We start from the raw sequence: 26,696 nt of genomic DNA, 5'->3' as shown, positions 1-26,696 counted from the left end.
GCAGAATAAACGCATAGTCCCCGTTAATTATTTCCAGATGTTTTTTCATTTTGACCGGAAATTCCTAAGGTTTACAGCGAAATAATCACTGGTGATAGCATAGGTGATAGATTCCATAAATTTCTCATGGATCTTGAAATTTTCTTTGGATAATGTTAGTACTAAGAGGTCCTGGTCCTAAACTGATCTTTATGGTTTGTTCGTAGTTAGTTTCTCACTTTCGATCGAATTAGGTGTAAAGAAGCTTATCGTACTTTTAGCACGTCTCGCCTCATTGGCAAGCTCCACTCGAGCATGCCAAAGATCATTGATTAGATCCGCAGTCATTGTCTTGGATCTTTTCGTATTCACGGCGACTTACAGCTCCATCTAGTTTACCGAAAAGAGGCTATAATTTCTTTTTATTTCCTTTTTATTCTCTTTGCTCTTTTTACTTTTATTTTTATTCGTTTGAGGCTATGTCATTGCTACTTCTCTACTAACTCAATTCGACTAAATCGTGCATAAATCTTGAAAGCGCTTCACAAAGAAGGGCTAAACAATTGGTAGCTTGCAAAGGAATTCACATCTCAAGCATCTACGTTTAACTTCCTATCTTTTTTGTTTTATGTCTGCTCTCTTTCATCTACATTTCATGTTTATTCATTTCTGCTGCAAGCTCTGACGAGGATCATCACAGGGACTTAGTAACATATACAACACACCCTTACTTGCATTATAATCCCAATGATTCAAGTGACAGCACATCAAGAACATGACGATGAAGGGATCTCTGTGAAATAGCATTGAGCTCGGGTTGTAGATTGGGAATATGAGCATGGTCAAGCCCAATACCTTCTAATCGCCCTGAAAAACGGCGTGAGAATTGGTCTTAGTCCCTACGAGGTACGTTAGGACGCACCATCCTTGTACGTAAGGGTGACCGGTATTGACATGCCTCGTGGGAATGAAGACGGTTCCCACGGCGTTTTTCAGGACGATTAGGGGTAGAATTGAGCTTAACCGCGCCCATATTCGTAATCTACAACCAGAACTCTATATTGTTCCAAAGAGGGGCCAAGATTGTTAATCTCATGATATGCTGCCGTAAATACCTTTTTCAATGTGGTTTACTGAACACTTTATTTCACGTGCGAGAAATAGCAAAAGTGAAGCTCAGCCTGCTTTGTGATGTTGAATAAATACTACATATATCACGTAGAAACTGGTTTACCATAACCATAAAACACTAATTGCTCATGTGCAGTCAGGGTTTAGCCTATGAGAACCGCAGTACCGCTAAGGATACTTCATCGTCTGCGACTTCCTAGTGAGATGAGGCCAACAGCAGGCTTAATCGGTAAGCAATTAATGACATCAATTTAGTCTCTATTTCTATCTTAGATTATTAGTCATTGTGGTGAAAGTAAGCAGCATGGTCCCGCATTATGAAAGGAAGGGAGTGAGAAGTGGAAATAAGTAGTAGAAATGAGTATATATAGTCGGTATAATAAATATAAAACATAACGATAACACACGGAAAGCGTAAACATTTTAAAGTGGAGTTTGATGTGAAGAAGTAAAGCCTCTAAGCGGCGGTAAGATTGATTTTGGAGCCGATCAGTCATCTATTTTTGCTCTACCTTTGCGCTCGTTCAGTGATCATGGATCAGTTCCACGGTAAATCAGTTTTCATATAACCGCATTACTTCCGTACATTGCATATTAGTTCCTTTTTTTCCACCATCACCAGTTTACCAGTAATGTTATACAGTTTTTGTTTCTCTATCTAAGAAAGTCTTTTTTTTATTTCAAAAGATTGATTAACGTATCGTGGAAGCATATGGTGGAGATGGTAGAAAATGTCCGAAACTGGGATAGGTATAATATGTTCGTTAAGAAATCCGTAGAACTCTTGTTTTTGGATTGGAATCGAATTTGGAGTTCTGTATGTGGTAGACTATCTTGTTATTGATTAATATAGATCGCCAAACGGTTCTCAGAAAAAAAAAACCAAAAAAGAAAAAAAACAGAAGCTTCTCGAATGCACCTAATTTTTGAGAAAAACTATCCTTGTTCGGTTGTGTAGAGGAGGTGAAGAGGCACATTTTTTCAGTGTTTTTCGATTCATATATATTGTTTTAGTGATTGGCGATGAAATCTTGAAAGGTTCAACGATGGACACGAATTCACATTTTATCGTGAAGAATCTGCACGAATTAGGTGTTCAAGTGAAAAAGGTAAAATTTGAGTGGAACATTTATCGCCAGTCGGCTGTCCCTTCCATAACCACGCGGTTTGATCGATTTTAGTGATACAAATCGCTTTCATCAGACTTGCGATGGTTCAGATGACTCCTGATTTTTCCGACACTTTTTTAAAAATATAATCTATGAAATGACTACAGTAACTTACAATCTCAACAAATGTTCAATAGTCTACCCTAGTGGCTGACCGAGAACGGGAGGGAAGTTAGTCCACACATTCTCTCTGGAATAGCTGGAAAATTCCTCGAAAATTTTTTCGAAATGGTTTTATTGTTGAGTTTTGTTGACCGCCATTAATTCTTTACATGTCCATCAACACTCTGTAAATCCTTTTTTTTATTTCTTGACATCATATCTAACCCTCTTTATCGATCTTTTAAAGGACACTTGGTTCAGTTACCGTTCCTTTTCTTTGTCGAGTGTCCTCCCCTTGACATGACTTTGACGAAACGGTAAATTTCTGTGGCGTCTCCGCATAGAGCAGTTTTTCAAATTCATAAGGTTTGAAGTGCGTCTCGTTTTATAGAATATATACATACAATTATGTTTTTTACTTAGAATAGGTTTTTTTTCGATTTCATTGTTTGAATCCAATGTTCTTATTTCATATTTTATGTTGATAGGAGCCATAATAGCGCAAATATTTCTTTACTTTCTGTAATCTAGACGTAAAATTCCTATCGTGGTTAACTTTCAGGCGTGAATCAGGAGAGCGCTGTTTAATGGCCTAATAATTATGCGCATACGTGTGTTTTATAATGTGTCTGTTTAGATTTCGACGATCGGCGACAGTGTTGAGGAAATAAGCAATGAAATTCTCCACTTTAGCCAACGTTTCGATTATGTGTTCACCACTGGAGGTGTAGGACCGACTCACGACGACAAAACATATATCGGTACTGTTTTGTTTCTTTTTTTCCGTCAGTTTATTATTTTTCTTATTTCAACTCATTCCTATACTTGCATGCTTTGTCTTAGGACTAGCGAAGGCGTTCAACGATACTTTGCTCAGATCACCAGAGATTGCAGCTGCAATAGAGAAATATTTCACATCAGGAGAACTCTCCGGTGAACACACTACATTTGTTGATAAATTAAGTACGGTAAGCTTGGAATTTCCTTCGTATTCAACAGCACTGACAGCGTACTCGTTCTATAGATTCTCTATAGATCCCAGCTTCAGCTCATTTGCTTTGGGGTAAGCGAATGAGTGACGGAAAAGCTTCCAGTTTCCCAGTCGTACGACTGAATAACGTAATTTCATTACCTGGTGTTCCACGTTTCTGTGAACGTGCATTCAGCGAATTGAAGGTAGGTGTCTTGGTTTTACATTAGTTTGTTCAAAATCAGATCAATAAAAACTAATGCCACGTTGATCCAGTGTAATTCTCTGCTATGTATGTGTTTTTGACAAGCTTACCCTTTCTTTATGTGAGAAAGGCGAAAAAAAAAACGACTAGAAACAAAGAGCAACCATGTATTATTATTTCTAGAGTTCTGCTGCAACGAATTCAGTAATCACACCCGAAATGTCAGAGAAAATGCTTCTTTTCCTTAGATTTTTGTGCATTTGTGGGGAATAATCAAACTAATCAGATTAGTAAATGACATGGGGCCTGATAACTTGTGAAAACTTCGCAGACAAAATTGTAATTTGTTTTCTTTTTAATAATTGATAGTTCATGTTGGTGCAATATGTATTATGCTTCATGTAACTGTTATTGTTGTGAGCGTATTGTGCTCCAATATTCCCTAGCAGTTTCATTTAAACATTTACGATTCAGAGGGGAATTTTATAGGACCAACTGTTTCCATCTTCTGAAGTCAAACCCTTATTCTCGAAAACGTTATATACCACAGAAGACGAGTTGAAATTAGCCAAGAAATTGGCTAGGATAGCGTCAGAGTATGAGGGAGTTGTGGAAATCGGGTCCTATCCTATTATGGCGAACAGGTGACCGCAAACCTCTTTCTTTTCTCCTCTGAACCTATAAAATTTTTGCTTTTAGTTACTTCAAGACAAAGTTCATTGTTGAAAGTGAGTCTTATGAGGCAGGCGAAGCAGTTGTACAGCATATTTTAAACCTTTTGGACGGTGAGGGTTAATTATTTCGAGGCCTTGTTCATTTTCCCTCTTCAACTTTGTTTGTTTGTTTGTTTGTTAGCTTATGAAAAGTGCAGTTTTATTAATTTACAAACTTCACTTCTTTGAGGCACGCTTGTCCACTACGACAACGAACCTTGGATTGACACAGTGGCTAAATTCCGCAACTTTCGGGAACGAGAGTTAGCTAGGAACCCTCGATACGTTTCGTTACTGGATGAAGCATTGGTTATAGTGCGAGATATATTGAATAAATATTCGTAAGTTGCATTGGACGCCGTTATTCTAAAAGATCAGTCCTCAGCCCAGTAAAAAATATTCATAGACTGGAACAAGTCACGTTGTCTTTCAATGGTGGAAAAGACTGTACCGTACTTCTCCATTTACTCCGGATTGCCGTAGATGAGTATGATTTTATTGAACACCTGCGTAATTATTTAATAACGTAATAATTGTAGCGTGCTAATTCTAAAACTGATTTTAATTTTCAGAAAATTCGGTGCACATGTGCCTATACAGGGTTTTCACATAATGTGCGAGGATCAATTTCCTGAGGCCACTCAGTTCATAATTGATGTTGCAAAAAGGTAAGTGGATGAGGTATAGTAGGGTTAAAACGACATGGAGAATGTTACAATTGCGCAAGCGGCTGCGCTCGAAGCGGTGCGGTACGGTCAGGATCGATTGGGGACCCTTACTGGCACCACTCATCGCTGCAGTTCGCGACGGTTCCAGCCCGATTCCCACCGCTGTCGCCACCTCGCCGCTTCGAGCCAGCAGCTTCCGCACTTGCACCCTGCTTCATGTCGTCTTGACCCAACTATACACTACAGTGTTCTTATTTCGATGTTTAAATCACTACAGATACAACATAGTCGTAACTGAGTATCCGGGGCCATTGAAGACGGGGCTTTCGTTGCTGAAGAGCCAGGAGCCTAACGTAGTCGCAGTGCTCATGGGTAGCAGAGCAAGCGATCCACGTGGGAGATACATGAGGTGAGTGCAGTCGGGTGCGGTGGAACTAGCAGTGGTGGGCGAGTTGGGACCCTTGTTAGCTCTAATCATACTGCAAAGATGAGCAAGGGTCCCAGCGCAGCACTTCAAACGCAGGCAGTCACACAATTACACCAGACTTCATTGTCACTATGACAGCACTCTATTTGTGCATCGTCTACTGCTTTCGGTATTTCGTAGTACTTCAAAACCTTTATTTATTATCCTTTTATGCAGTTTCATCTTAACAGTTGTATTTTGGTAGATTTATAATCTATACACTTGTTTTCTTATTAATTTCGTTCACAGGTCCGCTGTAGAATGGACTGACGAAGACTGGCCGAGAGTACTACGTGTCTGTCCTATATTATCGTGGTCCTATCGTGATGTATGGTCTATGTTGCGCGGATTATGCATTCCGTACTGTGCTTTGTACGATATGGGATACACGTCTCTAGGAAGTCGTAGCACAACAACCAAAAACCCCTTACTTAAATGTGTTGAGAAAGACGGTTCTGTCAGGTGAGATGGAAATTTCTTGAAAACATATAATTCATTATCCATGGTTAATTTGGAAATGAAGCCTTAACTGTTTCCCCCTGAAAATTCACCAGTAATCTCTGGATTTCATTTCAAAGAAACTTTCTTCGCGCATGCATTTGTTTATGCATTTTTAGATACATGCCAGCATTTACTTTGGAAGATGGTGGCACGGAAAGGAATGGCCGAACGTCCTGTCAAGAGTTGTCGAATGAAATTACTTAGTTACAGAGATACACGATAACTAGCAATCTTCACAGTTGGTTAGCATTTATATGTGATGCACATACTTAATAACGTATTGTTCTTAAGATATCGCTCCGACGAAATAGTTTTTTGTTGTTGTTATTGTCAGATTGTTTAATTTTCTTCACTTGATTTGTTTTAATGTTATACATAATTCGATCCGGTGTTATCCATAATTGCTGATAACAATTCCTTCACATAAGCGTCTCATTGCTGTACTGTAGTAGAGTCAAAACGACGTGAAGCACGGTCCAATTGCGTAAGTGACTGCCCTCGAAGCGGTGCGGTGGAACGTAGCGGTTAGGACCCTAGGTTTTTCGCTGCAGTTCGCGATGGTCCCACCTCGATTCCAACGCTTTTTCCAGAGCGCCTCTTCGAGCGCTGCCCCTTACCCAACTGTATCGTGCTTCATGCCGTTTTGACCCTACTATACATAGGGTTTTTAGGTTAACTATATTTCAAAAGTGACAACGATATAAAACTAATACAGTCTCTGGTAGACTATTTGCCTATGTGAGTTTGATACGTCTATTCACATTCAGCTATTCGGGCAAGCATTGGAAGCCTATTTATCTGAGCCTATTTATGATATTTATCATGAAGTATCTGTATATCACTGTTATTGAAATCTTCATTTCAACGCCATCGAATAGTGCAGTAAGGATGTAATCCTTATTTCTCTCAGCATCCTTTCAATGTATGTGCAAAGTATATTTTGGTTGTCAAAGAAGAGTAAAGAGTACAGAATGTATTTTGTACAATAGGTTAAATTTGGCTGTGATGGCCACGGGCTTCCAACAATCGTATTCGTTCCACATGTTTTCAGTTTAACATGCATCATTTCGGCATCAAATCTCAGCTAAACTATAGTCGGCGACAAACGTTTTCAGCCGGGTGACCGCGAAGCGCTTACCACAGTACGCAATTTTTCCCTGATTCGAACTGAACTATTTACAAGTGAATTGCTACCTGATACATCGTACAAATTCTATAGTCCTTTCGATCCTTGATGCCATTGAGTTCGCTCCAGCCTATGGAAGAACAAGATTTGGAGCTTGATTCTGGAAGAAATAGTATTTATAATCATTTAGAGGGACTGCTGTAGTGCAGTGGATGAGAGGTTCAGGTGTGACAGCACGATCGATCGATTATTCGAATTCGCCTTAGTGCCAACCAAGCCTTTCATCCTTCCGAGGTCATTAGATTGGTACCGGACTTGTACGGGAGGATAAAAACATAGGGTTAATCATTGGGTAACCCCCACAAGTCATTGTATAGGCCAGTTACACGTTCGTAAGCCTCAAGCGATTCTGACAGACAATTTATCATTTATCCTGTCATGAGGAGTTCATGGACATGGATTTAATGAGTTTCGGAAGACAAGAGTAGATCCACGCTGCTTAGCCACAATTAGTAGGTAAATTTTTATTCGAAGGAAGTAATTTGTCAATGAAGACGAACAACAGGCGAACTGATCCTCTTAATTATAACGTGAAAAAGATGGTGCCTTTGCAATCATCACTAAAATTTCGCTAATCATGCTAAATAACAATTTATGGTTGGCGAATTATGCGGTCTTTGAGAGACCATAATTAGGTAGACGAACAACATTCAAATAGATAAAGCGAATATATCGGTGTAATTTTCAGTTACAACATACAATCGGGAGAAACAAATATATATTTATGTACACGTAACATAAATACTTCCTAGGATTGAGACACGTGCGGCACCACAAAAGACTCGTTTTCTTGAATTGGACAGCGTAGAACGATAAGAGACACTCAAGCGTATCTATAGTCGGGTCGAAACTACATGAATCACGGTGCAATTGCGTAAGCGGCTGCGCTCGAACGGATGCGGCGGAGCGTAGCGGTTAGAATCGAAGGAGGACCGTTACTACCACCGTTCATTGATGCAGTTCGCGATAGTCCCACCTCGATTTCAACCGCCACCTCTACGGCACCGCTTCAAGCGCACCCGCTTACGCAACTGCATCGTGCTTCATGTCGTTCTGACCCTACTACAGTTCCCCAACTGACCCAACGTTCTTCACTTTCGACCCCATCCACATCGTCGATTTTATTTTCCTCGAGGTTGGTCATACGTTAATCCTTGCGTATGTTCATTAAGTTGCGAAATATCGAACACGTCCAATGTTGCACCGTCGCTGGTTTCCTGAATGGAAAATATGCAGCAGCGATTCCGATTTTCATAGACGAAATCAGCTAAAGAAAACCCACCCTACACGCAAGTCCTACGGATTTTTTCTGTAGTTGCGGTAAATTCCATATCGTGTATCGTCCTGGACTGAGGAAGATGGTGTCATAACCCTTAAAAAGTCAATGGAGGTTAGAACCTCTAGGAGTTTCGGGTCATATAGTAGGAACTAGAAGTCTAGAACTTACGTTATGCCTGTAGATACACCCAATAGTTCGTACGGCAGTTTTCGTGCCATCCAACTCGCAAGTTTGCTCGATTTTTGAGTTTGGAGACTGTAGGTACCTACGAACAATAACGAAGTAACGGTAACCCTCATTTCTACTTTGTTTCTCCTTCATGCACATCCACACTTTGCATTGTTTCACAGATAACAGCCTTTATATCATTCTTCGATCATGTTTTATATCTTCATCTCCTTTACTCATCACTCCAGTGCGTTTAAATAAGCGAGGATCCCGTCTCGATCGCAACCACTGGCACTACGGCGTCACTTCGAGCACAGCCGCTTACGCAATTTCACTGTGGTTTGTGTCGTTTTAGCCTGACGTTACATCATAAAATCATAAATTTGTGCAACGATGAGTGCTGCTTTCAATGTTACGAGACACAACGAAACTACGCCAATCATAGGCATGTGTTTGCTCAGAGAACGTCGGATTTATCGGACAGCTATGCAGGAGTGCTCTTAGAGTGCCAGTGCAGTCGCGTTGCGGTCATTGTGGTAAACATGGCTACTAGAATTCTGTGTCAGCAGCACACACTTAAGCAATTCTGAGATGTTCGATTGCCATTTTTTGATTTTCTTTTTTTCTAATGTAACTAGAAAATACACATTTCATATCGCTTACCATCGGCATCCAATTACTCGTTCTACTGATGAACCATCAAGTTCTTTTGACATACAAGCAACTGGTCGATGTCCGTACGAGTTAGGGCGAATCTACAATCTTGTGCTTGACGCGCGTGGAATTGTAGAAAATATACAAATTATAGAATGAATATTTCCCTACCTCACACTGATACACTGAACCTTTTTCATTGTATCGATCTCCATCATAGAGACGTTTATTACGATGTTGACAGCCAATGCATACCTTACGACATCGTCCACCGTTACTTTTACAATAGAATACGAATTCACCATCCTAGGATAATCGATTTATTCAGTTTATTCTTCTTTTTTTTCCCTCGATGTTCTCTAATTGTCACATTCACTTACCGGCCACTGATCTCCAACTTTATAGTGTTTTCCTTCATGGATGCAACCAACGCTGCACATCTGTATGCTGCCGTTGTAGTTTTGACGACATTCATACCTGAAGAAAATATGTTCGCCTTATACAGAAAGAGGTAATCTTTACTTTCAGTCATTTTGTCATTTACCCATTGACGACAGCGCACATTTTTCCGTGTCTGGCTTTTTGCGTTTTTCTTTTTCTTTGGGACGTAGGACGTGAGACGTAGGAACGCGTTTTGAGAAATGCTCATGCTACTGCAGCTTAACGTTGAGCCACCTTTTCCCACGGTTACCATCGGTTACCATTTTCTTTCTTGTGTAGGAATTTTTACATTGCTAAATGATTTCTTTCACATTTGTTGCAGATCGCATTATTATTAAAGTTTTTCTTTAAACTCTCATTCATTTTCCTTATATAGATATCGGAATTCTAAGAGCCAAAGATTAACGAATCGGAGTGAGATGAATTGGAAAGTAGTTTTGAAATACTAGTCGTTGAATTTGATGAAAATATAATGGAAGATACAGAAAATGATCATATAGTTGGGTCAAAATGACATGAAGCACTGATAGTTGCGCAAGCGGCTGCGTTCGAAGCGGTCGTGTAAGCTTCGTATATGGATCCTCGCTACCGCCACATATCTCTGCAGCTTGCCATGGTCTCACCTCTATTCCAACCGCTGTCTCCACAGCACCGATTCGAGCGCAGCGGCTTGCGCAACTGTCTGTGCTTCATTTCGTTTTGAAACGACTATATCTTCAATGATGCGTTGGTGCTGGCTGTGGATAAGGAGTCTGTCTAAGGAAGTGATGAGACTTTGTCAATGTCAGGTAGTGAAAATGAAGACGAATGATTAAGCGACGCAGAAACTCATGTTGACCGTAAATTTTCTCGACAGTTTGCTCCACTTCATACATATAGTCGGGTCAATACGACATGAAGCACGGACATTTGCGCAAGCGGCTGCGCTCGAAGCGGAGCGGTGGAGCGTAGCGGTTGGGATCGCGTAAGGACCCTCACTGCCGCCACTCACCTCTGCAGTTCGCCATGGTCCCACCCGCTTTCGAGCGCAGTCACTTACGTAACGGTCTGTGCTTGACGTCGTTTTGACCCAGCTATATGATGGCCGGACATGGTACTCCGACTCCCTGGACTTTCGGACGGTTGGCAAAAAGAACCCCTTCACTGTTGGATGGTTGACGATAGGACCCTCATTTTTTTCATTTTTGGACGGTTGGCGAAGGGATCCTCACCACTTTAGTCAGACTCCCTGCAGACTTCATCAAGGAAGTCTCCGAGTCCTCCCACCTATGGCTCATATGATCAGTCACGTAGTCCTATTCAAAGGTATTTCGCCGTCACATACATATAAAGAACTCGGCGCCGGTTCTGTTCACTTTAACATGACTAAAGGGCAAAAAGTATGGATGGACTATGTCATATGACTTCATTGGTCTTCTAGATGTTCGCCTGAAAAGCTGCCCCTCGTAAATTTAATGATGTAGTTTGAAAGAAATTAAACGAGAGGGACCTATGAGCTTCAGAAGTTTTTTCGTTCTCATAGAGCTAGCTGATTAGTCGAAGAAGCATAATGAAGTTTCTTCTCATTGAATAAATATTTCTCGAATCTTGCGACTTATGGGGAATGACCGCCCATCCTTTTTACTACTGCATAAATTGTAACAGAGTAACTCAAAACTACAATCGGGTCAAGACGACTGGACTTGTTGTGCAATTGCGTAGGTGCCCGCGTGCAAGTGGCGAGTCTCGGCCACTCCACTTCTGAGCGAGGGTCCTACACAACTGCAGTGAATGTTGCGTTGTTTTGTCCTGACCGTTCTTCTTAAAAATCTTCCTAAGAATGTAAGTACTTTCTGGAAATTCCGCAAAGAACATCAGAAAACTTTCATTGCTGTGTTTTTTCATAATTCTTATCGTAAATGAACTATAACTGGAGTGGAATTAGGTGTTTTCCTGAGTCGTCAGACAAACAATCTCTTGCTGTGAGTGTATACGTTATTAACGAACTTCTTTGGGTCCCATCCGTGGATTCAATAAATTCGCTTTTAATGCTGCTACCAGCTGAGCGCACTGACTCGTACGATCCCTGTTACTGTTTACTGACCTAGCGACCGCTTGCACTTTTCCTCTCTCTAATGCGAGATGTAGTTTGTAGTGCGACTGTGTTGCTCCATCTACTCGTTCATTAATGTGTAAGGACGAAATACATATGATGCAGCAAAGACTTATTAGTTGCACTATGTTATGTACTTTCGTCCAACTCGTACACAACCTGTTCCTCAACTTGTTCTGTGATTGACGATTGTGGGCGGGTAACTGCCGTATATGTGTATAGATAGTGAGCGGAAGTGTATCTAACACAATTAGTGCGAAGTGGCGTCCGGTTGTTGCACCGGAAGAGAAAGTACGAATGAGGTTATGGATGTGATCAGTACGAGTAAATTTCTGCATTCGATTATGTTAAAAGGTGACTAAATTACCTCGATTGTAACCACTTGAGCATTGATTGGACTTTGATTTTGTTCTTGGACAAAGAGAAAAAAGAAAAGAATACTAGCACGATGAAGACACCGGTGAGTCACCGGTGAATCACGCACTTTCGGTCCAAGGGACCTGGTGGTGCACCGGTGTGTCACGGTTCAAAATCGAGTCCTTCCAACAGGTATACATGAGATCGCTTATTTTTTTCCTACTAGTTTGAATTACTTTACAAAATCATGAAAGAAACACTTATTATCTCGAGTACTTACTCAACAGTCGATGGAGATTATGTTTACCCGGATGAGCACAACGATGTTATCCCTCCAACTAACGTGCTCCAATCGAACACTCCGCGTCAAGATAGGTGTCAATGGCTGTGGAAGTTTGGTAGCGCAGCAGCAATGCTTGTTTTTTTTTTCGAATCGCACTTGTGTTGAGTCTCTGTTTGCAGAGCATTGTTTTGAGTGTTCCTCTTCAAAACTTTTTCACTTGAGAGAGAAAAGGTCTGGAAGTTTATTTCCTCCTTGCCTTTGCAACAATTTGATTCCTAAACTGACCAATCCCCGAAAGATGTGAAAAAAAAAATAAAACGTTGGCTAAAAACACTACCTAAAATGGCAAACCTGATGGGTGGTACACCACCAGTTATAGGCGATTAGAAGATTTAATGCTTCAAGTTGGCATTAAGAGCTTAAAGTGCCAAAAAAAACGTGCTTGCTTTGCTTGTTTAGAAATTGAAGGAGGACAAGAATACCGGAAGCAAACAGTGAAATGGAAAAAGGAACTGAATCTATGGGAACTGGATGGGATGGAAATAGGTTTTTTTTTCTGAACTCTATATCGATGCAGTTAATCGAATTCCTTAAAAGTAGCGTATCACGAAAATGACGTAGTGCGGAAACCTGCGAAAAACGTAGCATTCGGAACAGAAACGAGCGTGCTCAACCTTCCCTGATTATCGTAAAAGAACGGCGTGAAAGACGGCGTTATTTCCTACCTTCTTCAATAGTCACAGTGCGAAACAAGCGTACGCGTTCTAACGTACCTCGTAGGAGCAAACGCCGTTCCCACGCCATTTTTTTTCTAGGATCAGGGAAAGATGAATGGATCATGGTGGTTTCCGTAGTCTGCAGCCCGAACTCTATGTTTTCCCTGGGGTTTCCGTACTACGTCAAGTTTGGATACGCAGCCTTTAATCTAGTTTTGCCAATTGATCGTACTTCTTAATCTAATTTGGACTGATTTTCCTTGATTTACTTGATCATTGGACTGTGTTGAAGTCAGGGAAGGGAACCTTAACTTAGCTGTTAAGGTTTCCTGATTTCTATCATTAGTAATTAATAAGATAATTTAAGAAATGACAAATTACAGAACCCGTCACTAAACTGTAGCTGAAACGATCCAACAGGTTCTGTAACCTGTTTCTTGATTTTTTTGAGCACAAGTCTTCTTCAGATTTCTTATACCCGACTAAAAATTTCGTTACTGGTATGTATGCACCGTTTTTTGTTTTCCATTAGTAAATTACATCGTCCGCATCCTCTACTTTTCTGGAATGCTTTGTTGCCGGTCATCATGTTTTTTTTTTCGAATTTTTTGACACAAGACTTTCGAGTATTTCATTCGTCTATCAACAATTTTTTTTTTTAAAGTGAGAGCGGATTCCCAGTGCGTGTCTCCGTTTATACTATCGCTTTCGCCGCTTCCCTCCTACTGCTCTGAGTAAGTAGTTCGGCTGTTCAGATCTTTCAAGCTACCATATCCAGAAACTTTACGCATCTCTTCTAATTTCTAATTGTACTACCACGCTGCTACATGTCTATATTAACAATCGCTGCACTCATGTTCAACCTGGGGACTGCGACGCGTCGGGAGCAATTCACGGGTCTTCCTTTGCTTGACGTACATATTCATTTTGCTTTATTTTTTTTTCTGGCTATTTATGATATATATGGATATATAATATATTCAAGTACACGATATTTTTTTAAAAAATAATTTTGAAATACTCACGTGTAATCTCCGTAGTCATCTCGTTCACCGATAGCGATTTTCCTCCGCTTGTCATGCGTAACACATCCTTTTGGTTTACTCTTCAAAAATGGACCATCTTGCTCACATTTGTAGTAGTAGGTGTTCTGAAATCGTTTTTTTTTTCCGAATATTTCTTACTTTTTCACAATGACATAGTTCTTTGAATCGCTCTGGAATTAGCCTAATTTATTTATTCTTTAGTCTTTATTTTTGTTTGTACTACATATAATCTTATTATATTTTTGGCATATTTTTATACTTACTTGTTTTTATACTTACTCGTATTTTATTCATAACAATACTTTTATATATTAATTTGATCAAATTTTTATTTTTTTCCTCGCAAATCTAAGAAGAGTTCTTTGCTGTTTCGGGATTCTTTCTGGATTAGTATCAATAGTTTCCCCTGTTCCGCAACGAAGAACGGTCGAAAAGGTTGGCGGTTATTCGTCTTCTGTTCTTTTCTCTTACGGTTACAGATTCGAAAGCGTAAATAATGAATGAAGTAAGTTACTGGAAAGCGTTTCCACTTTAAACGATTCTACAGTTCCGTCAAAGACGCACTTTCTTGCTTCCAGAACCGCTTTACCGCAACATTTTACGGTTGATTATCAATCAAACCCGGAAGTTTGACTACAAAAATTTCCTGGAAGAACTATCCGAAAATGATGATAGAGCTAAGTGTGAAATTGAAAAAGTTGGAATTGCACGGGAAAATCTCCTGGGAAGATCAGGAAAGATCCTGATATGTATCGCGCATAATTTCTAGTACCCAGTGTACTCTTCTCTTCTAAAAGAGATTTTTCCAGAGCAGCAAAAATTCCAGAGCTTTCCTTGAACTTCTATCATATTTTTCTTTTTCATTCGATCACAAGGTCAGCTTATCAGCTATCACGTATCAAGCAGCGTTCACATTTAAAGAAAAAAAAAAGAAGAAGAAGGAAACGTATTTACCACCTTTACAGTAACAGTGTTATTGCAGTGCATGATAGCGAACGTCACGGTGAACTTGTGCGTACAAGGACACCCGACAACTTGGCGCCGTTTCGAATTAGGGGACGGTAAGGGCAAAAAAATAAGAGAGTAGAACAGAACAAAACTTCGTATCCTTCACCTACGATGAAAACAATCCTTTAATTGTGGAGAGAAAAAACATGTTTACATGTTTATCAACAAGGAAAACAAAGGACAAAGTATCCTCTATTTTCTTTGTTGATAAACATGTAAACAAAGAAAACAGCGAGCGCATCTGTCTCGGCGGCTGCAACTTCCACACTCCCTGGCTTTTTTTTTGCAGCAAATCACTTCCCATTCATGCAATACTACTTATTGCAGAAGGTGATTCCAACTAATTTGAGTCTATGGCTAGTTTTTTTTTAAAATTTTTTATTGTTTTAAACTCCAATGATAGGCTGATGATTCCAGTGATATTCCGCTAATGGTTAGTTTTTTTTCCCCAATTTTTTAAATTGTGTTAAATTCCAATGATAGGTAAGATATCGGGCGGTTTTTGTGATCGCAACTCAATTGAATGAATTTTTAAAGATAATTTTCTAAAGAAGAACTTTCTCGATTGAAAATTAACCACCTTTCCGAGCAAAATAAATGATTTACTCGGAAAGGTGGTTAATTTTCAATCGAGAAACTGAGAAGGATCGTACTTTCCAATTTTTACGAGAAAAATGTGTTTTACTTCCCTGAGCAGGTACTTTTAAGCATAAGTATTTAAGTAAAAGTCACAGTAACCTAGTATTTTTTTACGACTGCTTTTTTTCAAAAGGAAATGCGATGACAAAGGTTTACTTTACTTTATTTAATTTACTGCTTAAATTTTCTTCACACTTACTGTACCTGGTGATCAGGCAACATATACAATCACATTTTTTTCCGTGAATATTTTTTTGCGGCTAAAAGAGCTGGATTTTGCATAATTCTCGTTTAATTGGTCATTTCTGGAAGAGTTTACGTTTTTCACAGGAATTTTACGCCATTAAAAAAATACCGGAATACAGAAATGGATCCATTGAATTGAAATTCAATAATGGAAATATAATAGGCATTTTGAACCACCGAAGTTCTATGCGTTTTTATGGAAAAGAAACGAAATTGTCACTAGAGTCCATTTATTTGCTTCGATTTTGTTTGTTTTTTTCCCATTTATAGTAAATGTAATAATATAATAATTTAAATTTCAAGTTGAAGTTTAGTTGAAGTTAGTTATTTTAGTTGAATAATATAATAATATGATAATTTGAAATTTAACTAGTAGAATTATATAATGATGTAATAATTTGAAATTTAATTAATTGAATTTAATTTTCTACAATGAATAATTACTATAATAATGCATCTTCAAAGGAGTAGAATGAGAATCCAGGGATTTTTTTTTTCGTCGGAAAATCCGTATACTATGATATATTAGAACGTGTGGTTATGTGTGAGATGATTGAAGTTTTGAGGAAAGCATCAGGTGCTTTTGGGCTTTACAGTATGATTGTGTTGTTTACTGATAGTTATCTAAACAACAGTTCTAAACAAACCTCTGCATCAGCCCATGTTTCACCGACTCGATGATGCCGATTCCCTTCACCAATACATGCAATAAAGCGGAACTGTAGATAACCGTCCGGTCCTAAAGCACGAACAGCAAGTTTAATCATTTCCGTTTAGTTCATTTAATGACACCATGAAGTGGTGGAGTCGAGTGGAGGAGTGATGAGTGTGACCGTTTGGCAAAACGGCATCTGGACTTTATTTTTGTGCCAGCAGCACGAAACACAACATCGAATCGACAGTTAGTAAACTGTCGATTTTAAAACTCTATTTAAAATAAAATTACCTATTTCACATTTGGCCACGTAACCACCAGCCTCTATGGTTGCGCCGACGTTCAACTTTCGATTCGTTTCCGTCACACAACCACGAGGTTCCAGTCGACTTCCCTTGCATTCGTACCAATATTTACCTGTAAAATGAGGGTACTCTTTGAGTATTGAACACTACGGCTGCGATTTCTGGATTTATCACTCTCCTATCCGTACTGATTTAGTACGCTTCTACTACTAGAAATTGTCTATGGAAAGTTTTTTTGAAATTATAAAATCATAAAGTGTGTCATAAACTGACCGTTCTTCTTAAAAAAAAAATCTTCCTACAAATGTTAGTACTTTCTGGGAATTTCGCAAAGAACATCAGAAAACTTTCATCGCTGTTTTTTTTCATACTTCTTATCGTAAATAAACTATAAATGGAGTGGAATTAGGTGTTTTCCTGGATCGTCTGCCTGGCGCTAGCCAATCCACTTGGGATGCGCCACCACGTTCACTTCAATCCAGAATCGTTTGAGGTTCAGGAACGTGTAACTGGCCTTTACAATGACTTGAGGGGGCTAGCCGAATCAGTGTGTCAAATCAGTGTTTTTATCCTCCCAGACAAGTCTGGTACCAATTTATCGACCCCGGAGGGATGAACAGCTTGGTGAGTACTAGGGCGGATTCGAACCTCCGTGATAGATCGTGCAGACACACCGGAATCTCTTACCGATTGCGCTAAACCCGATCCTTCGTAACATTATAATCTTTTGAAAATTTCAGTTCTGTATAGGGAGTTCTTGTACATTCCATCTCTGAGAAAGAAAAATAAGGTGAGGATTAGATGGATGAACATGAAGCTTGTTTATTATTATTATTATTATTATTTTTACTACTATTATTATTTTATTGTTTATATTTTATTATTATTATTATTCAAATAATTCGTGTATAGTCTGTCTGTCTATGGGCTAACTCCATACCCCTAAGAAACCTCAACGATTCTGAATTTACACAAACGAGTTAGGGTATCCCAAGCGGACCAATATGTCAGAGACTTTTATCTTTTTTTTAGGAAGGGAGGTCATTCACCATATTTTTTCTAGTGTATAGAAGTTTTAAGCAGCATAACTCGCAAAATATTTTTTCAAAGTAAATCAAATACCGTCGATACCAATATAATGTAGACACAATTTGAAAATGTTACTCGAAATTTGGGTTTTCCTCCTGTTTCCCTCCAAGAGTTGTCAATGAATGATTTTTAAGCACAATTTTTGGAAACAGAAGGAATTCCTCAGAGGTCGAAGAACTTTTACTCTCTATTCGCTAAAATATTGTAACTATGGTTACGATGTTCAGCTATGGTCATGTTACTTTAGGATACTGTAGATTTTAACATTAGAAACGACTAATAAACAAATCTTAAATATAAACCATGATGACATGTAGCCCTCTATTTAGGATAGGGGTTACTATTCCTAGACGATCAGTGAGGGAATATTTTTTCCTTAACAGAGCCGGATCAGACTAATTGACTACATGTGCAAAAATCACTTTCGATAAGGTTTTAGCATTTAACAAAGAAAACTGTTATTTATATTTCGATATTTCGGATTATTTCAATATCTCGGATTCAAGTATTTCGGATTTCTCAAGTAAACAAATAATTAGAGGTTCTTTTTTGCTTTTGTTGAGTAAGTTTATGAATTTATGTACTATCAAATTTTAATGGTGTATATTTGCGTATTTTCGTGTATATTCCATAGACACACATGAATAATAACCATATAATGAATAAACAAATAAAAGTAAATAAATAATTCCATTCACTATGGGAGTTCAAGTGTATATTTTTCTTTTTAAAATAGAATTTTCAAAAATCCAACCTCTGACTATCGTTTCACCATCGTTCCACCATCGTGCCGGCGCTCCATTCCCACTGCTCCAACATCTGGAGAATTATGAACGATAAGAAACCAGGGAAACCGCGCCAAGAGCCGCCGACATTGAGGAATGAATGATCCAGGAGGATGTGCGGTGCGAAAATCACTTACCTAGCTTTAGATGTGTAGTCTCTTTGAGCGGATAGATACGGTGGGAGTAGGAGCACTAGCGTTAAATAGTGGAATAACATGAAGGATGTGGATGTGAGTGGACGACGGGTCGTTGACGTATGTATGTATGGGTGTGTGTGTGTGTGTCTGGCAACGTCTCAGTCCTACTTTATATAGAGAACAAAAATCCAGAGAGATGGGGGCGTGGCATGCGTCGGCCTCGTTTTCCCTACCCCTGTGGTAGTAGAAGAGTAGGTGTTCCTGAACCCGTGTACACCACCACCGTGTTCTTGGGGGGCGTGGTCCGGCGTGAAAGCGGATGTGTGGCTTGAATAGAAGCAACACGGGGAACAAAAAAAAACATGTTTTCTTTTACATTTAAATGTCACAGCGATTTCGTTCGATTGTTGTTATGTTTGCAATGTTTCGGAAGTTCGACTTGACGTCGTTTCTAATTCGAGATCTATTCGAGCCGGTCCTGAACAGATCACAGATTACACTCTAACTCCGCGAAAAACATGATCTTTTGTCATTTTGGAATACTTACTTAAATACTATACACTTAAACATAATACATAATACTTAATATTTAATTAAATACATAATTTAGATTTATTTCATTTTATTTTTATTTTTCTATCTTATTTTTCTATTTATTTTATTATTATTTTTTATTTATCGTGAACTTTCTTCATTCATTTACTATATATTTATATATTTTTTTATATTTCGAGAAAGAAATTTTTTATAAACTTTTGTTTGTAATGAAGTTTAGAAGAAACAAATAAAAAATAAAAGCATTAGAGAAAGAAAAGATGCAGATGCTCTAACTATTAGAAGAAACAATAAAAAAATAAAATAGTAGAAGAATAACAGTATTTATTTAATAAAAAAATAGATAATGAAAGAAAATAGAAGTCAGACATTAAGAGTCTAAAGCTGTACTGAACAACGCTGCTGAATAGTTAAGGAATGGAACAAAACTGGTTCATATCGGCGGAAAATGATGAATTTTGATAAAAAGGATGCAGGTGCTGCTCTGACTATGAACAGAAATTCTAAAATTCTTCCACGTTCGTTCGTTCGTTGCGTGCGAGGCGTTGCAGACGCCCTAACGTTGTAATTTCTAATTCAGTTCATTTCTTATATCGTTTAAGAAAAATCGCTGAAACGTTCAATGTCATTGCTTCTATGGAACTATTCGGTTATGTTCTTTATGAAATGTGAAGTGGTTCACACAATGTGATGTACTAAATTTACCCATCATGTTGCGTTGAACGTCGAGACGGCACTTTTTTTTCCAACTCGTCTGCAGAGAAGCCCCCCCCCCCCCCGATTCTTTTCCTGCTGCGAAATATTATCAGAGCAATAGTTCGGTACCCGTATAGCAACGAACTACGAACATTATTTTTCTTAATTTTTATAGTATTTATGTTATTATATTTACTATATTTACTATTTATTATATTATTTATTTCTTATATTTCTTATATTTACTTTGTTTTTCTTGTACTTCTTAAAATCAAAGGAAAAACTGCTCGCTTTAGTCTCGCTTTTGATTTTAAGAAATACATCAGTAATTAGGGCGGAATTTTGGACAAACTCTTGGATTAACATGTGGAAGAATTTCACATGTTGACCTTTTTTTTGCTTTTTCCGAATTTCTGAATTTCAATCAAGACCTCGGGATTATTTCTAAGCAATCCTTGACGGTCTTATTTCCACTATCTTATCCTACCATATCTTCTTAATATCCTATCACATTTCCATTATTTTTTTCTAATATTATTTTTCAGCTATGAACTTGAAATTGCGATATTGAGTAGGGTGGGCAGCTAACGCTAGGACAACAATCCACAAGGTTTTAAGTTTAAAACGAAGAACGTAAATAGATATAAAAACAGATAGTAAACAATAAGTATAAATAAGTAAATATAATAGCAATAGTACGAGTAATAATATTAACAATAATAATGATAATAGTAATAATAGTGATAGCGATAGAAATAATAGTAAAATAGTGACAGTGATGAAATATTAATAATAACAATTACAATACTAATATTAACAATAAGAAAAACAGTTAGAGTAATAATAATAATAATAATAATAATAATAATAATAATAATAATAATAATAATAAATAATGGTGAGTACAATAGTAATAGTCATAGCAATGAAATAATAATAATCTAGCAATAATAAAAATAATAGTGATAATAATTAACAATAATAATACCAGTATTAGCAATTAATCTATTAGTACTACTAACTACTACTAATAATAATAACAATGCTAGGGGTAATGAAAATAATAGTAATAATATTAACACTAATAATAATATTAATAATAAGACAGAGTGACTCGCTTTTGGTTGTTGGAAATGAAAAATTTGAAAAATTACTACTTATAAAAGGATTGGAGATGATAGATGTATTTACTAGTCTATAATTGCAGTTATATCGTAACGATCAGGGGACTAGGCGACCAAAAATTGTCGATAGTCTGGAAAATTCTGGTAGAAAATCGAGTGTGACCTCCCGGTTGGTCACATCGACGTCAATTTTTGAAAAATCATGAGCACTAGTGATCCTTTCGTTTACAAAAGTTCTTTTTTCGAGGATTTTCAACTTTTCTCGATTATCGAATACAAAAACAACATTAAAAAATTCTATGAGTGCATTGAAATTGTTCAAAAGTTCCACTGGGGCAAAGTTCCACTTAATCGATGTTCGATGTTCGATGTTTGGGGTTCGTGGACAACTGCGCCCACGTAAATGTTGATGCCGTCGCCCCCCAACCGTTCATTCACACCCAATAATCGCAATTTCCTTTTCCTATCATATGTTTGGGCCTTCTTTTTATACTAAAGTTTTTTCATCCGAATTTTTGATTTTTTTAAGTCCTTAATCTGTTCTTTTTACAGGAAAATCTTCGCCTTTTCCATTTTTTTCCCAGATTTGTTTCCCTTTTTGGTCAAACTGTGGATGGATTCTTATTGTAGTTCTGTTAACGTTCGGATTTTTGAAAGCGTCCTATTAGGGCTGACTTGTCCTTAGTGCCCCAGAATTCTACAATTTTGAGGAAAAATTGTCCTGAAATTGTTTTGAACTTTATTCTCCATTGCGTAAAATAGCGTATTCCATTAAGTAAATGCATTTTTTAGTAGAGAACATGTCTGACCGAACATTTATGATGTAGATTCTGGTTTTTTTTTTAACAGATAATCAATGATGTGATCTGTTACATACGTTACGTTCAAATTTCGCGCCTCCCGTTCTTGCATCTCCACTTCGAACCATGTTAAAATTTTAGAGTAATGTGTTGTGATTTTTGCAGAAATCAAATGTTCTCACCACAAAAATGGAACTGTTAATGAATAAAGAAGTTCATGGAAAGCGTGAAATATTTTTAAAAAATTAGAAATAGTGAACGAAGAGTGCTGATCTCTTAAGTTTTGTGTGCAAAACATCCGCGAAAATAGAATTTCAATCTCTCCATTCATAATAAAATCATTTTTGGAGTACTTTTGAAAATATAAAAAAGGTAAAAAGGTAAAGGTGAAAAGAATGATTTTTTGAAATAAAAGTGAAATCTACGTTCCTCACGAAGAAATGCTGAACGCAGTCTAAAATTAGTGTTAAGGTGATTATCAAATTTAATACTAATAAATGAAAATAGTTAGTAAACGAATATAAGTAAATATAAATAAATATAAAACAGAAATTGAATAAAGACTAAATAATTTACTGAATTTGTTATTTGAAATCACTACGCCCACAACATTTCGTTTCCTGTTTGTTTTTCCTTTCAACAAATCTGAATAAAAAATAAATAAATAAATTTCCGCTGATAGCACTTGTAAAAGGCACCAGTACTTATGTTTATCCGCATCATCGCCTGTCGTTTTCGATTAGAGCATGACAGTCGGAGCTGAGGTAGAGACTGTCTGTATGGCGGAAAAGAATGTATACGTTCGTTAGGATTCTGTTTCCGTCCGTTATTGGATTAGTACAGCAGCTTCATACCCCATTTTCCGGAAACGGGACCGGAGAATCGTTCAGAATTTTCATTTGTTTAGTAAAATTCATTCTTAAAGTCATTAATTCTCTCTTCGTTGTCTTCTTTATTTTGTTGTTGATATTTTCTAGTAATTTGCTTGTATCAACGATTTCACCGTCAGTTAAAAGTTTCTTCTCGCTCTCCACGGCGAAACAGCACTTTTTTTTTCTGCTTACACCCCTGCGTCATTCCTCTGTGACTGTCTCCAGCCATCAATCGTTCGAAAAACTCGTAGCTGTGGCTATTTTTTTATTGCTTACTTTGCAAAAAAATTGAAAAGGTTAACAAAAGTGATGAGAGGTGCATAGGGCTGGAATTGTGCCGAATGTAGCCGTGTTTTCACAATTCTTAAAGGTTATCGGTTGTATTTTAGTAGACAAGGCAGTGAAGACAAAAAAAAATCGGATGAAATCTTTTTTTTTTAAATTTCTCCCCGACCCACCTCACATATATGCACAGTCATAGTTGAAGTGAAGAATTGAAATCGAAGAAAAGTAGAAACTCTGATTTTTATGGCCATAAGAAAAAGAATGGAGAATCTATTTCAATGAAATCTTCTCATTTCTTGCGACACAGTGTTTGTTCTCTATTTGAGTTCGATTTGTAACGGTCGCCCACGCAAACTCAACCACACCTACACCACCACATATAGGTCAGCAATGCTTGCTTCAATTCCTCAAATAGTATAGCTAGCCTATAAGCGGTAAAACAAACATTGTAGCTGTGCGCATAGTAGTTTTCAATAGAATCCGTACGAGCACCCGTAGCATCCTGGGGGCTGAGGCGAATGTGTGAGTGAGAGAAAGAACGCTAATAAAAAAGAACGCTCAATAGCGTCGGTTTCGGCTTCGGGGAGACAAAAATAAGCAGCTTTTTTTTCGGAAAAGTGCTCGATTTTGTAATTTTCACATCAATAACAGTTTTATTTTTGTAGTCCCATTAGTTTCGTTACTTAATGATGCCCGTATGTAAAAATGTAATGTAAAAATGTATGTAATGTAAAAAATAAGCAGCTTTTTTTTTTTAGGAAAACTGCCTTATTTTGTAAATTTCACATCAATGACAGTCTTATTTTTGTAGTTCCGTTACCTTCATGTTTTAACGATCCGCGTACTGCTTCTATGAGGAATTTTTTAGAAAACAATTTTTTTCCGTCCCTTCACGTTTGTTAGGTTGTCTGGATTTAATTGTAGAACGATGAGAATTAATTGTTTCATGTTATTATTTTGTTTTTATATTTTTATTCGTGTTTATTTTATATTTTTATTTTTGTTTATTATTTGTTGTTATTATCGCTGTTTATTAATTATTGCTCCTATTATCGTTCTGCTGGAAGAAATTTACTGTTGAACGACAGATCACGTGACTTTTTTTCCCCAATTCAAGGAAAAATTCTATGGATCGTCGCTGGAAAATGTTATAAAATGTGATTTCTTCCACGTATAGGCATTCAATAATTCAATGTACATCAACGATTTTTGAGAATCAATCTTAAATAAATAATATAATAAAAATATAATTTAGTGTAATATAATATAATATAATATAATATAATATAATATAATATAATATAATATAATATAATATAATATAATATAATAATATAAACTTAATTAAAACGTTATGGAAATATAATATCAATTTTTGCTTTTTTTCTAATCCAAAGAAAAATTACATGGCTTATTGCTGGAAAATGTTACAAAATTTGATATCTTCCACATTTAGACCCATAACGTCAACGATTTTTCTGGATTTCATCCTCGTAAAAAATGCATAATCTCGTTAAAATGTTGTGGAAGTGTCAATTTCTGTCTGGTGTTCATCACATCGCCGGAACGTTCGAAAGAAGGGAACAAGGTTACGATCTTTATACTCTGCAGTGACTTTGGCGCAAATCACAACAGAATCAGTTCAGTTCATGTGTCAATTAAATAGGTGAATTTGAAATTTCTCCAATTTTTGAGAGATATTGAGAGATTCAGCGACTAATCGGGTATTCTTTTATATTTCTATACTCTTTGTTTCGTTCACTTTTTTTTGGAAATTAAAATGAACAATACTTTTTTTTCGAGAATTTAAAGTATGTTTTCTTTCATTTCTTGCAATCATTCTTCACGTTTCTGTCAGAGTTTTACTTCAAAATTGGAACAAATGGAAGAGTTTTTTTTTCTTAATCTTAACTATTTCATTTCGCGTATTTTTTTCATTTTTCTGGGCAATTTTTAATGTTCGTGTTCGAAAATTCTTCTCAGACTTTGATTTTTTGTAAGTGAAAGTGAATAGTTGTGTGATTAGGTGATTCTCCTATGATCAACAGTGCATCGATTATTTTTGGGATCGCATTGATCGCACTTTGATCCCAATTGTTCTTCGAATTGATCGAGCGATCACCAATAGTCTCCTAATTTTAAAATGTACAATCTTGTCGAAATGGAACTTTGGGGCTGACAGAATTGATTGGTTGAACAATTTTTTAATTAATTAATTTATTAACACATTCAAAATACGAAAAAAAAACTACTTAATAATTTCTATCCTAAAACGGGAACACGGCATTCCGTTATGTGATTACGTTAATTCGATCATTTCTAAGTCCATTGGAATTGAACAGGTTTTTTTTTCCACAGTTTATAGGAGGTGAGAAAATTCCTTGCCGAAAATGGTCGGTGGGAAAATCTGGAGAACTGTAATCAGGGAAATAAAATTTTTGTATGGATGTGGTTTGGAAGAGAATCCATACATCACGCATGAATTCACCATGAAATGTGTTCAATGGATCCTAGTAAAGATCGCAATAACCATTTCGAATAATGGTAGTCGGGGACGACAGAAAAGAAAGTAAAAACATCTGTAAAGGTTTGAATTCATCATGCAAAAGTGGTAAAAGTGTCTGGAATTTAACTTTAATTTAGTTAGTAGTTATTTAAGAAGCCAATTATTTGCTTGCACTTATGTTCATCTCGGCGACCGCAACGCGCTCGAAGCAATTTTTGGATCTCCCCGTGCGTGGCATTGGCGTTTTTCACTTCCTAGGTGCATAGGGAGGACAGCCACCTCATTCAGCCGACCTTTCCCTTTTTACGGTTAGTGTCGCGGGATTTGAGATAAAGTTGAGATTAGCTTAGATTAAGTTAGCTTAGCTAGTAAGTGATTTTTCTGGAAATAAGGCTAATTTTTCTTCCAACCCCTTCCCGAGAACCTTTAACTATCTCAAAGAAATGAAGAAATTTATCGAAAGAGAGAAGAGTTCACATAAAAATGCTCGCGTAATAGAAAATGTCGTTATTTCTATAGTGCGGCGCGGTTTTGTTTCCGGTTCACGGATCCATCAAAGAGTTATTAGAATAATGCATTTATTGCTTTTCGAAGGTTCCGTTCCCTATAATTAATGCTAGCGGCGGCGGCAACGGCAGCGGCAGTCGCATTTCAAAGAACCACCTCTCAAATGCAATTCCTATAATTCGACCGCACTCATATCATCACAAAATCATTCAAGGACGTCTAACAAATTGCACAATGGAAACCATAAAACGGTAGTTGTGCAGTTTTGCGGCAGTTTGTTGCAGAATAAATGGGCATAGGGAAAAAGATTTTGCGTGACGCTGCACATCAAACCAGGAAAGCAGGTGTGCCGTTAGCAGCA

At 37.4% G+C, this 26,696-nt stretch overlaps 2 protein-coding genes across 2 annotated transcripts; one reads left to right on the top strand and one right to left on the bottom strand.

Annotated features, from left to right (window-relative positions):
* Positions 1 to 1,260: 1,260 nt before the first annotated feature.
* Positions 1,261 to 6,108, top strand: RB195_016746 (uncharacterized protein; the record flags this gene model as incomplete). Its single annotated transcript, XM_064183430.1, has 13 exons — positions 1,261 to 1,339; positions 2,125 to 2,219; positions 3,019 to 3,142; positions 3,225 to 3,349; positions 3,417 to 3,557; positions 4,046 to 4,200; positions 4,256 to 4,341; positions 4,460 to 4,610; positions 4,676 to 4,756; positions 4,842 to 4,937; positions 5,215 to 5,346; positions 5,653 to 5,865; positions 6,021 to 6,108. The coding sequence occupies 13 exons, from the start codon at positions 1,261 to 1,263 to the stop codon at positions 6,106 to 6,108; spliced, it is 1,566 nt and encodes a 521-aa protein (XP_064039311.1).
* Positions 6,109 to 8,211: 2,103 nt separating this feature from the next.
* RB195_016745 (uncharacterized protein) lies at positions 8,212 to 19,070 on the bottom strand (the record flags this gene model as incomplete). The annotated part of the gene is made up of 11 exons (XM_064183429.1): positions 8,212 to 8,307; positions 8,373 to 8,462; positions 8,538 to 8,634; positions 9,201 to 9,292; positions 9,363 to 9,497; positions 9,572 to 9,668; positions 14,106 to 14,230; positions 16,667 to 16,758; positions 16,966 to 17,091; positions 18,823 to 18,887; positions 18,991 to 19,070. The coding sequence occupies 11 exons, from the start codon at positions 19,068 to 19,070 to the stop codon at positions 8,212 to 8,214; spliced, it is 1,095 nt and encodes a 364-aa protein (XP_064039310.1).
* Between the last annotated feature and the right edge of the window lie 7,626 nt (positions 19,071 to 26,696).

The sequence above is a fragment of the Necator americanus genome, chromosome II (assembly GCF_031761385.1).
Source record: "Necator americanus strain Aroian chromosome II, whole genome shotgun sequence".
Classification (NCBI taxonomy): domain Eukaryota; kingdom Metazoa; phylum Nematoda; class Chromadorea; order Rhabditida; family Ancylostomatidae; genus Necator; species Necator americanus.
Note: the sequence above shows the minus strand (reverse complement) of the source record. Positions and strands in the feature narration are given on the sequence as shown.